This window comes from Oncorhynchus gorbuscha, linkage group LG15 (assembly GCF_021184085.1).
Source record: "Oncorhynchus gorbuscha isolate QuinsamMale2020 ecotype Even-year linkage group LG15, OgorEven_v1.0, whole genome shotgun sequence".
In the NCBI taxonomy this organism is placed as follows: Eukaryota; Metazoa; Chordata; class Actinopteri; order Salmoniformes; family Salmonidae; genus Oncorhynchus; species Oncorhynchus gorbuscha.
Window position 1 is genome coordinate 41,698,749 of NC_060187.1, and position 13,244 is coordinate 41,711,992.

The window sequence follows — 13,244 nt, forward strand, 5'->3', positions numbered from 1 at the left end:
GTAGAAACCATCAATATTGCAGACTGGAGAAATAATAATTTTGACACATTTTTGGATTTCTGATGTCAATATATAAGATACTAGACATTGATGACTACACTAGACTATTATCAAGAATCCATTAACTCATAAATGTTTTGTCGCCGACAATAAGAATGAAAACAATGTTTTTATGGGTTGCTGGGGGTCAATTTGTGAAGCATTCCCAACACCGTGTGTGGACAACATAGCATGCTGACTATAAATCACAAACACACTGTGTTGGCCCTGATTCAGAATGAGAATGGAATTGGAGGAGATGGTTGGATTTCGCACAGCGAGCCCAACAAAAGCTTCTATGTTGATCTGCTGCTCTTTTCCCATGCTTTTCTTTGTGCCACTCACTCCAGCGCAACGCATGCCTACCCCGGCCCCGGCCAAGATGTCCAGCAGTCAGTGTCTGCTCAGGCCCGGCCTGGCCCAGGCACTAATCCCTGAGCTGTCAGAGGACCCTGCTCTGAACTCATCCTGGCCCGCAGGAAAAGGCTCTAATTGGGGGATTTTCTACATCATTAACCCTGATGAGCAGCCATCCCACCCTCACTACTCCCACCCTGCTCTCGCTCTCTCTCTTGCTCTCTCTCTCTCTCTCTCTCTCTCTCTCTCTCTCTCTCTCTCTCTCTCTCTCTCTCTCTCTCTCTCTCGCTTCCACACTAACATTTTGTCTCTGTGTCTCTCTCTCTCTCTATTGCTAACACTCCCTCTCTCGTCCCCCACCCACCTACCCCCTCATGATTAGGATGTCCATGTCCTCCCATGGCAATCCACACAGAGTGCTGTTTGTTTGGCTCTGGGAGAACACTGTTTAGATTGGATCTCCAATAACAATATAGCAGCACGTGTGCTTTACTGATGAGAGAAAATATTTTCTGAAGGTTAAAGGGTGATTGCTTAATTGTTTGTCTGCCAAAACCTTTTCTCCAACACAGTTTAGTTTATAATCTGTCATTAAATGACCTCCACACAAAAACACCAGGTAGTTACAAACACCCACAGATCCAAAAATAATATTCAGATTAAAATCATGTTTTTGTTTTTACATTCCCCACACTGTTGTGTTCACTGTTCACGCTTTGGCCCCAGATGGCCCCTGGTGAGAGGTCCTCCCGGGCTTCCATCTGTCCGGGAGTGTGGTTCACATGCTGGAGAGGCAAGCGCGGCAGGTACAGCCCACTGTGAACATGTGCTGCAGCGGCAGCGCCCAGGGGCAATTAGCGAGCAGCGGGCCCTGTGGCCGGGCCCCCCCCCTGGGAGCCTGATTGATTGGAGCCTCATCTTCCTAACGGGCTGGCACCATGCCACCAGCCAGGGACCAGGGGAGAGGAGAGGAGGGGCTGGGACGAAGAGAGGCTACTTCTCCACTGTGTCAGATCTCTATCCCTCACATACTACAGTAGGCCTAATAATATACTTCAGATACCGTCCTATAGCCATCCATTTATATTCAGAGATTTACAGTAGATAGATATTCACAGTCAGTGGATTTATAGAGTAGATAGGATAAAGGAGACAGAAGACAACAATTCTATCAAACTATATTTGTTTATTTTTTTAAGTAGATATTAAAGTTTTCTACAACATGGACATCAACATTTCAGACAAAATAAAAGTAAACAGTAACAGAACTAGATAGAACATATAACAAATAGGACGTCTATATGGGGATATAAAAAGTGTCCTGTATATTTTCAGATATAAACCTAAAATAAACTTCCCAAGTTTCTAGTGCATTTTAAAAATATTTTTTATATCTAAACTTTGGCTTAATCTTGGTCCCAGTATCACACGAGGAACAAACATTTCTAAACATATTGTTTAATGTTCAAACTAACTCTGTCTCTATGTTGGGTGTGAGGTCCTGAAAATACCTGACTAGAGTTAACAGCTAAAGAGTATGCACTGATAACATAAAAACTAGACAACTGCAATTCAATTAGAAAAAAAAGAACAGCCCACGTAATTAGCAAATCAGCAATGTTGAGCGTGAGAGGTGAGCATAGAATCCCCATAATACATCAGTTAAACAACTGAATATTACTTTGTGTATTGACCAATGGGGACTTTTACTGTCTATGACAAAGAAACATATTTATATCTGCAGTAACACAGAACTAATACTTTGTAAACTCCAGTCAAACAGTAAGTTGGATGAACTGACAATTCTGTGGAAACTTTTAAAACCGTTCTACTCTGTTACTCTGAACTAATCATATGTCTGGCAGCAGAGACATTTTCAGTTTCCTTTCAAAACAAATGCTACAACATTTCCACTTTTGTGTCATGGAATTTCTTTCCTCCATATTGTGATAAGTCTACACACTATCACTGAAATAATAGTAATTAAATGTTACCCCTTGCACATTGCAATATGATGAATAATATTTACCTGGTAAAAGTATTGTCATACTCAAAATGCTAAATTATTTTACATCAGAAATGTTTAATCCTATGTAGCCCTTGATATGACACGTTAACAACGTGGTTGAAGATGGTCTTTTTTACCACACATAAACCATATGAAATATGCATATAGTCATTATCAAAACATTATGCCACAATGGACCCGTACGTACACCCCATGTAGTATCTCTTCGACATATGCCAGAATAGACTATTCATGCTCTTTTTTTCATTCCCGGGGTCTCGCTACAGAGGCCTATTTAGTGCAGTCTGTGACCGTTTTCCCCCTCGGACTTTAGACAAAGAAGATGGCTTGGATCAATTGTGCCGAACAAAGAGGAAACTATGTAGGGTGACACATCAGACCGTTCTCCTTCTGCTGCTCTGCACGTACACACAGTGACGGAAGGCCAAGCTGCCAACACGTTTTCTTCTCCAACAGCCACTGAGGCAAAAAAAAAGGTTACTTCAGTGGCCTCTTTCGCTCTGTCCCCCTGTCCTATTCCCACCCCTTCCGTGTGATAGGGAGGTCTCCTGGCTTCCCTTCTCACTGTCGGAGGCTTACGCCATAGATCACTCTTTTCGACTGACCCAAACATGTTTAGCAGCTCTCCAAAATAATTACTAAAACAGTTATTGCTTCCTCAGAGAATCCAGATGTCACACACTGAGGATGCCATCAAATTCAGAGATTGGCTTTTAACATGTAGCACTCCTCAAGAACAATTCTCAAGAAAGAAGAGCCTTACATTGTTTGGCCTACCAGATCATGAAAGAAGGTGTTGATATCAGTGTGTGTGCAGTCTATGGTGTGTATATCGACATGTGTGTTTGCAGTCTGAAGTTAGCCTCAGGGCAACCATCAATCTTCCTCAAGTCAATGACGACTAGGAGTAAATCACTTTCATAGATGTTAATTGGGTGTTAAAAGGTGTTCATGTCTTCTCAAATGAAATAGCATGACAGCTTGTTTTACGCATCCCCAGCTGAAAGCTCCCTGAACGCCTGAGCCAGGATATCTCAACCATGACCCCACAACCCACGGTGTGGACAGAGGCTCTCCACTATAAGTGCAGTCGAGACAGACAGAAATGTAGTGTTTCCCCTTCATCCGAGGTGGCGGTGGTATCCTTCTTCTCCAGGTGTTGAAATAACCTGACCATCATAACTGGATGAATGATTCTGTGTTTCAGGGTCATAGACATAGCGATTCATACTGCCGCAACCTTCAACTACTATTATGGGAGACATGGCATGGCCATTCACAAATACTGAGAGAATTACTGGTTAATTGACCTGTAAAATTCATGATAAATTAGACAATTGGATTAATTAGGAAAATACACAAACCTTAATTTGCAGAGTTAAATGTGACCGTGTGTGAGCACTCTACAGAATGTATTTTATGAAAGGATTTGGAGGGGACATGAGTTGGTGTATACTTATTATTAGATTCATGGTTAACAGCAAAGAACAAAAACATTAAAACTACTCTTGCAAAAAATAAAAGACTATTGAGTAACAAAATTAACACATTGACAGGCTGTGTGATTTGCATTACAAACTTAAAATACCCAATACTCTTTGGGATTTTCTGTGTCAATTAGCTCAGTGGCTGGACAAGTTGTGGTCTGAGCTATATAGACATTGCATTGTGCTTTGTCATAAGCAAGAATGGTTATAGATCTTTAGCTAATGCCACAATTAGGCCTGGCCCAAAACCTGACTAGAGTGTACACAGTGTTTGCATTTTTATAGAATTACTGAGAAGGAAGTATTTGTTGCCTTTTATATGAAATCCAAACTATTAGATAAGGAAAAAAATCTAAAAGTTGCCATCAAGGGCAATTTGTGTCCAGTGGAATCCTTGTTCCAGTTGCTTCATAAAAGTTCATAAAAACAAAAAAGTATTCTATCATAACCTTGTTAATTTGAGCAGTCTTTGCAGTCCTTTTAGAAAATGGATGTTTGTGTAGTTACCTTTGCGAGGCCTTTCTTGACATTCTGTGTCATAGGATCCAGATTAAAAACCTTTCTGAATAGTGGCACACAAAATACGCATCAACTTCCAATCCTTCACATCACTAGTATGGAAATCAAAAAAGAGACCAAGAACCATTCTAGTGCTGACAAAGGGTAGAAATGTCACTGGTGTTGGAAATCTTAGAAATATCATCCGTCGTAACTGAGCATTTGTTGGTGCCATCACTGCAATCCTGTTGTATGAAAAATGCCATTATCATGGCCCAAAACCCCAATCATGACTGGAAACAGTTTCAATAGCCCTCCTCAGACCATCACATGGGCTGCCAGGTTTTGTCCATGGACTGGATGTGTTCCTTGGCTTTCATCCTCAGTGCGGCGATGCTGGAGCTCCTCTGGTCCACGTCCTCCATTGGGTATTTGTCGGTGAAAGGACCGGAACACTGGTATGGGGGTGGTGCCATGGACTGCATCCCCTGGCCCATGGGTGGGCTGTTGAGGAAGCTGTGACTGGGGTAGCCACCCTGCAGGCCCTGTCCTGGGCCCATGAAACCCGGGATGCTGTGGACTGGGGTGGCGCTGGACAGAGGGGAGGTCAGCCAGGGGTCCAGGGGGAGGGCGTTGCTCATGGGCCCCATGTTGCTGTGCATGGGTGGCCGGTTGAAGGAGAGCATGGGCGAGTCATGCAGCTTCATGGTGCTGGCGTCCATCTTCTCCTGGCGTCTCCATTTGGCTCTGCGGTTCTGGAACCACACCTAGAGGAAGGCAGAGGGTTCGGATTTATAGTCTAGAGTATTTACAGCACCGATCATTCCAATTGGTACCAAATGGGTTTAGAATCGTGCTTTATCAAGCTACCTATTTTGGTTTCTTAGTATCCTCATAAATAAAGAATCATTGAATTGAATTGTTCCGAGACCTTCAGTGTTGTCCGTGTTTTGACCTGCTCTAAGACTTAGCCCCCTTTGCACTGCTGTCTTGCACAATTGCTGGGATGTCCCTAGAGAACCTGGGACCTGAGCCATTGTCAGCAAGGTTTGGACAGTGACACTTGTCTTAATTTAAAGTTTGGTACCTACTGGAGTCTCAGAGCACCTATGGGCATAATCTACTGATGTGGAGCATGTTCAGGCCCTACAGTAAAACGTCATCCCTCAGCAGGTCAAATCCATAATGTCAATGTTTTAGCTGCATCCGTCTCTATTCAAGTAAACCATCTAAATAAATAATCATCAACTAATTGAACAGTGGTATTCTTGAATGGTTAGTATTTTGGATTTCTACATTTTGTTGGATTGGAAAAATAAGCAATTGCTAATTGCAATGCACTCCAATCAATTGCCCTGGGCGCTTCGTGAACAACAGCTATAGTTGTATTGACCAATCTTAATCATTTCGACCTTCATCCATACCTACTGTGTCATTTTGTTGTGCTTTAAGACTTTGCCCTTAGATTCTGCTATAAGACCTTGCCCTTTTTTCTGCACTATGCCCTGCTAAGACAACCTTCTTATGTCTGCCCTCAGACAACCAGAGACCTGAGCTTGTGTGGGCAGGACACAGCTTGCTTTGTTACTTGTCTGTATTTATAGTGTAACGCCTGCTGTGAGTGACCTTGAAGCTCCTGAGGATCTAGAAATCGGCCCAACAGTAAAGATGTCCTATCGTCACTCACCATTATCATCTAAAGATTCAGAGAAGGTATTTCTGACCCACTGAGGTTTTTCATTAGAAAACACAAGCCCTTTAACCATTTAACTCACCTGCTGATGTAAAAAGGGCTTTATAAATACATTTGATTGATGATTGATATTCAGCTTCAATCAATTTACCTGGGGGCTGAATTCACATTGGATCAAGGTTGCACCTGATCAGAGATGTTAGTATTTGAGTCCACTCCTAGTCACAATTATTGGCAAGAAAGTCAGAGGAGTTGACCAGGGCAGAGCACAGTACCAGTAAAAGTGGTGGTGGACAAACCTACCTGAACTCTGACTTCAGGCAGGTTAACCTTCATAGCCAGCTCCTCACGGCTGTACACGTCGGGGTAGTGAGACTTCTCGAAGGCACGCTCCAGCTCGTGCAGCTGGTACGTGGTGAAGGTGGTGCGGTTGCGTCGGTGCTTCTTCTTGGGCTGCTCTTCCTCGCAGGGCTCCGGACTTTTCCCTCCATTGCTATCCACACTCTTCCTCAGATCACTAATTTCCCCGTCACACTTGTCCGAGTACAGTCCTGAATCTGTAGAGCCCATAGCGAGAGAGGGAAGAGATTCACATTAGATGAAACCATCAACAAAGTGACTTGGACGCATTTTGATTTAACCAAACAAGCTTCTTTGGCTTTCTTTGCAAAGGTAAGTCGTTCATTCTCAAGCTTTGCGTAGTTAAGTATCGTTAGCTTGTGAGACAAATGTTGGTTTCAGGCTCTCCTATCATCAATAGCCATATGTTATGTCTAATCAACATGTCTGTCTTCGCTAGACAGGGATTCTTCACAATTAAAAGGCCAATGTGAATGAAAAATCATTGAAATGGGAAAAAGACAGTGAAGAAAGGTCTAGCTGTTGTAGAGTTAGGGGTTGACAAAAGCTGAAAACATGCCATATTCAAATGAGCTCCACAACCCCTTAATAACTTGTTTGTTCTGAAAACGTCCCAGGACACATTTGACACCTGCAACAATAGGCTACTGTAGGCCAAATAAAGCTGAAGTTGTGCCTTACTCTACGCATGTAGAAAGACATGTAGATTGTCCTCCTGCCTTGTAACGAAGCATACATGAGCAGCATACACAGCGCTGACTCACTAAGGCTTTCACTGCAGGTATCCACTAATCCTCAGGGGGAAACAGATGCAGCCTGTTAATTCCTCTGATAGCTTCCATGTATTCTTAACTGTAATCTACGTAGGACCTTCATTTGTATCAGTCCCATAATCAGGAAAATACTGTAAACATTACAAGGTAAAGCCATAAAACGCTGTCAACGTGGTTGTTGAATTGGAATTATCAAAAGGGTAATCAAATTATATTGGGCACAAAGATGACCATCAGATCAGTTGTCTACGCTTCTGCCATCATAGCAGTGATCTGTGCACTAGTCCTGTACGGTATAATTCATTGTTGGTAAACACATTATCTATCGGGACACTTTATTGGGAGAGCCTTTATTGACACATTTGAAATATTACTTCATAATGGTAACATTACTCTCTTGTCAATTCTGTAATTTGTCCCTCACATAAAAGTAATAGGTTGTCCAGTTTGGGTTGGTATTGTGGGTGATATTCATGACCAGTTCCCAATGACCACATAACTGTATAGCACATGGAGAGATAGGGACTCTTTGGGTGTTTCACTTTACAGCAGTGGTATTCAAACTTTTTCGCCAGAATTTCAGAATTTCATTTTTTCCCCCAATCATTTCTCGAGACCTCACCCCAACCAAGCACAATCTTAAAAATCTGTACATTTCCATTTTTACATCAACAAATAAACTTCAATTCATTACATTTTCATATTTGTTCAAATTATTTTTCTGAAAAACGTTTGTACATCGTCCCATACAATAATCTGTACTCTTTGTTAAATTATAAATAAATAAAATATGATTTAAATTTTGGCGACCAGGTCGCGACCCCAACTATGGATACCATTACGTTACAGTGTTTAGCAAAAACTTGATGAAAGAAACCTTATTGCACAATCATCAAACTAAATATGGCTAACCCAACCCAGTTCAAACCCATGACGAGTAGGAACTAACAAACCCAAACCTTGCTAAATGGATCTTTATATCAAACCAGTGCTTGATAGAATCAGGACAGAAAGCCAATAAAAACCTTCAATTCCCAGACAGGGGCAGCGAGGAGGATTTTGGGGTCCATTGATCTATCTCTCATTAACAGCCTACGACAATGCCCATAGTGGCACAATGGAGGGGTCAGGCTGGGTTCAGTGACCAGCTCCCTGCCTGTCGGCCTGTCGGAACCGCCCGTCTAAAGACCTTGTCATGTTTACAGTCCAGCAGAAAACCTCAATGTGGAGGGGACAAAGTGATGCGATGTAGTACAAAATGCCCATTCAGACGGAACAGGGATGACTAACAAGTCAGTTATGTGTTAAGGACATGTAAATTAGTGCTGAATATTAAGTGGAAACAAACAAGAATTTAGCCATTGCTGTTGCACTGGTTGAACAGTGCTTATGATCATATGTTATAATAACCAACACTGTCATAAGACACTTCCAATTACGTTGTAATTTCATGAGTCATCCAATGCTGGTTTGTGCTACGTGTTTCACTAAACCTTTTGTTTTTATGACCCCATAGATAGTAACCAGAATGTAAAAACTACCATAGATTAAAAAAACGTCACATTTTATGCAGAGTTGAAATGTTCATGAAATGAAACTGCACCACTGTAAAATCTCATCTGTGTCCAAGAGAAGATTAGGGGAATTCCACAAGGGGATGGGATTTGGGATGAAACCCCCTCACCGTCTTGTTTTGTGATTTATCTCTCAATCTCAGCATGATTTCACAGTATTTACAAGGTACAGACACATGTCATCTACTGCCCCCCCCCCCCCCCTAGAGATACAATATAATGTTCTATTTCATTCTGTGAGCTGTTGAGAAACGACCCGGACTCTCTGCAAGGCTACAACCAATGCAGCCATTGAGGTCATTGTCGCCTCAACGCATTGATGCAATGGAAATAATCAAGTCTTAATGACTTAAGTAAAGCTGCTAATCATTACATCACATAAAGACAAATGGAAGTGTGCAAGTTCAGGCATCATAGACAGGATCCTCCGACACACTTTGTGGTCCACTTAAATTAAATGTTGGTATGAAAATTAGAATTAAATGAAAAATACACATTATCATGTATTTGTTTGTTGTCTTCCCCTGCCATCTAGATTGCATGTGATTGTGTGTGTTTTAATGCCACACTTTAAGTCTGTAATGTGCCTTATTGTATGACTGTGACAATAAAATGTCCCCCTTGGTAATCAATACAATACATTTAATACAATCAATCTTCTGTCTCCTTGACCTCATCTTAGCTGCTTCCTACATGCAGTATGTTCCTATCAAATGCAGCAAAGCTTGAAGTGAGAGGGCTTGATTAAACACCAGCGAAGCGCTAGTCGACGTGTCTTAATGTGTTTTGGCCTCAAACATATACTGTACATGTAGAGAGTGGGCTGGCCATAAATGCCCCAGAATCAGAACAGTGATTTACAGTATGCCCAGTGGAGTGTTTATCTCACACCTAAGAGACTCACCATGGTAGGACTGCTGCTCTGAGAGTTGCCCGTAGGGGTGTGCTGGGTCCTGCTTCCCAGGGTCTCCCAGGCCATCCACGCCCACTTTGTGAAGCCCTGGGCCCCCAGATGGGCTGAGCAGGGGGTCCTGGTCTTTGCTGAAGCCCAGGATGACATCAATGCTGTGGACGCGGCCCCCCATCGCCGCCCCCCCTCCTTTCACCATCTCGTGGAAGTTACTGGGTGAGAGGCAGCTGTCGTCCACCATGCTCATGGTATCCAGTGATAAATGCATTTGAACGTTTGGACGCTCTCTCTCTATCCTTTAGCGGGGGAAAGTAGACTTGGCTCAGCTTTGTGAAGGAACAGGTCCAAGGATGAGTTTTAAAGAGATGTCCTCCACAAGTTCTGTGCACCTGCAAAACAAAGTCACAGTCATCACATGATCAGAAGCCAGTCTTGAGTCTTTGCCATTTAGTAGTGCCACATCAGAATTCTCAAACACTCTCATATACTACTAGTACTACCTACCACCACTATAACATACAATCAATAATTGTATTAACATCATCTATTCAATATCAACAAAATATCAGCAAACATTTTGGGGGGCTAAATCAATCAATCAATCAAAAGTATTTCTAAAGCCCTTTTTACGTCAGCTGATGTCACAATGTGCTATACAGCAATAGTTAAATGGTTTTATGGTATATGAGTTGTCTATCAGAACATGGATCTGTCACTGAGGTTTATCTTTTAATGAGCCATGATATAATTATAAAGCGGATGATAAAAGACAGAGCTTCCTTATTCTATTGCATAAACTCATTACCAAGCACATTGAGTGCAATGAAATTGATAGACGTGATTGACGTGGTAGACTTTAGTATATTATACAGCATTAACATCAAATCAATCTGTATTTGTATTTATTATGGATCACCATTAGCTGCTCCTGGGGCCAGCAAAAATTAAGGTATAATACATTAGAATAAAAATGGTAAACGTTAAAATAGATTTTAAAACAGATTTCACAATCCATTAAGTGTGCCCTCAAGCCACTACTCTACTACAATACACAATACAGGTGTACGTGTGTGTAGAGTGTGTATGGTATGTGAGTTTGTATGTGTGTGTTTGCTGTTCCATAAGGTGTATTTGTATCCGTTTTGTTTTATCTGGTTTTACTGCTGGCGTGAGTTACTTGATGTGGAATAAAGTTCCTTGTAGTCATGGCTCTATGTAGTACTGTGTGCCTCCCAAAGTCTGTTCTGGACTTGGGGACTGTGAAGAGACCTCTGGTGGCATGTCTTGTGGGGTATGCATGGGTGTCCAAGCTGTGTGCTCGTAGTTTAAACAGACATCTTGGTGCATTCAACATGTCAATACCTCTCACAAAAACAATTAGTGATGATGTCAATCTCTCCTCCACCTTGAGCCTTGCGAGATTGACATGCATATTATTAATGTTAGCTCTACGTGTACATTTAAGGGCCAGCCGTGCTGCCCTGTTCTGGGCCAGTTGTAAGTTTCCCAAGACCCTCTTTGTGGGATCTGACCACATGACTGGTTATCTTATTTACATAGATATATTTAAGACGTTTATAATGACATAGACAGGCCCACAGCTTGAAATTTAGGGCAAAAGTTAAATTTGACAGGAAAAAAACATTGCTTTGGAGCAAAATCTTGGTTAACATGAATTTATAAAATATTAACCATGAAATTGTAATACGCAGCTTTATACAGTAGAGGTAAGAAACCCTTTACTGAATAAATATACATAAACATAAAAGGACCAAATGTGAAATTAACAAAATGCAATTATGCCCTACATATTATACATTTGCATAGTTGTATTGTATTGTACTCTGTTGCATTGTATTCTATGATATTCAATATAATATAGTTGAATGATATTCAAGAGCACATGTTTAAGCACTAGGCATATCATTATTGCATTAAAATATACAAAGTACAATGCATAGTCCTTAAAATGCAGAATCTTTGTATTTTATATTTAACTGATACTGTAATTCTATACTTTATGGAAAACAAAAATGGTTTCCAATACTAACAACATTCTCACTTTCAGTGTCCATCTCCTCAGATTTAAATGTCATACAGACACATGTTAGACTAATAAAACGTCAACCTTTATTTTATAGTTGCCTATTTGCGGTGGTAATAGTAATAGCGGTTTGAACCTACCTTTGAAGAAATGACGTGCTGAGCGCATGAAGTTGAACTGTCAATATTCCACCTGTTTCCTCCAACACTTCACTTCAACTACTGAGGTTGTTCACGCCCCTTGTCCGGCTGCTGCACACCAAAGCCGCGCAAATCTCAAGCTCTGTCTATTTTACCTTGCATCCTCTCTAGCCTTTCTTCAAAAACAATGTGCATAATACGCTGAAAAACACAACAAAACGTGTGTGCACAAAACAAGCTTGACAACTAATGTGGTTTTGTTGCAGGCTATAGTCTTTTCAAAGTGCAGAGAGAGAGTAGCCTAGTGCTGGTGAATGGAAATAAAATGAGCGGATTAAAGAGGTTATTAATTGGAATCCTTCCCCTTTAAGAATGATTGACAGTTGTTTTCTAGTCAAGTAATTGCAGTAAATGTAGCTTACATTCACCCCACAGGAGGAGGCTGGGGCTAATGAAGCCATGACAAGACTTTCTTTCAGAAATCTATTGTTTTAAAGACAAAGGTCTGACTGAAAGTTTTCACTAATCCCCTCATTATTCCAGAGAAAGACTACATAAAAACTCTGGTAGGGACAAGTTATACATGGTGCATGAGAATGGAGAACAGCATGAAGACCTGAACTCATGTTGACACATTTTAAAAAACATTTTGAAAAGCTTTCAATTTTGAGTAAATATTAATTTAACGTATTATATTAAAAAAAGTTTAAATATTAAACTTAAATCAGAAGTCAAAGTAAATATCCAGCTACAACGTATTTCAAATGCATTTATGCAACATGAAAAGTGACATATAATATAATTAGCAATATGTATTTCAAATCAGTTTGTTCGTTTGCAATAGAAAAACAGAAAAGCAAATGACAGTCATCAGCATGGAGCTTTTACTTCTTGAGGCAATTAGTATTGCAAGTAGTAAATCAAGCAATGACCCATCACTAATGAGGGGAATTAAACATGGGGGAAAACTAATGCAATTAAATGCAATTAACACTTAGAATCAAAATAAATGGAGAGTGGTTAAAAACAATTAAATTAAAAATGTACCTCAATTAACAAATAGTCATGTAAAAAATAATGTTTTCAAATAATACACTGGATGTATTACATTAATACACTGGATGTGGTCATACTGAACTTGTAAAACGTCCAATTATACACATCTATAGCACACCTATGTAATGAGGCATAATTAACATGAAGTAACATGTTTACAACCTGTAGCTATAAAATGTATGATGGCTAGCGGACATAATATGTCCAATAAAGAAAATAAACAATTAGTGACCAGATCAATTCAAGAGGAGTGATCTCAGACCTGTTTAACAGCTCATTAAGGA

General features: G+C 40.7%; 1 protein-coding gene across 2 annotated transcripts; it reads right to left on the bottom strand.

Annotated features, from left to right (window-relative positions):
* Positions 1–1,562: 1,562 nt before the first annotated feature.
* LOC123996402 (retinal homeobox protein Rx1-like) lies at positions 1,563–12,209 on the bottom strand. 2 transcript variants are annotated; one of them, XM_046299790.1, is made up of 4 exons: positions 11,905–12,209; positions 9,715–10,109; positions 6,407–6,660; positions 1,563–5,177 (listed from the first exon to the last, which is right to left on the bottom strand). In XM_046299790.1, exons 2-4 carry the CDS (start codon positions 9,986–9,988, stop codon positions 4,737–4,739), a joined length of 969 nt encoding a protein of 322 aa, XP_046155746.1. In that variant the 5' UTR covers positions 9,989–10,109; positions 11,905–12,209; the 3' UTR covers positions 1,563–4,736. The 2 variants fall into 2 exon arrangements, with proteins under 2 accessions (XP_046155746.1, XP_046155745.1); XM_046299789.1 differs by having other exon boundaries at positions 6,407–6,669.
* Between the last annotated feature and the right edge of the window lie 1,035 nt (positions 12,210–13,244).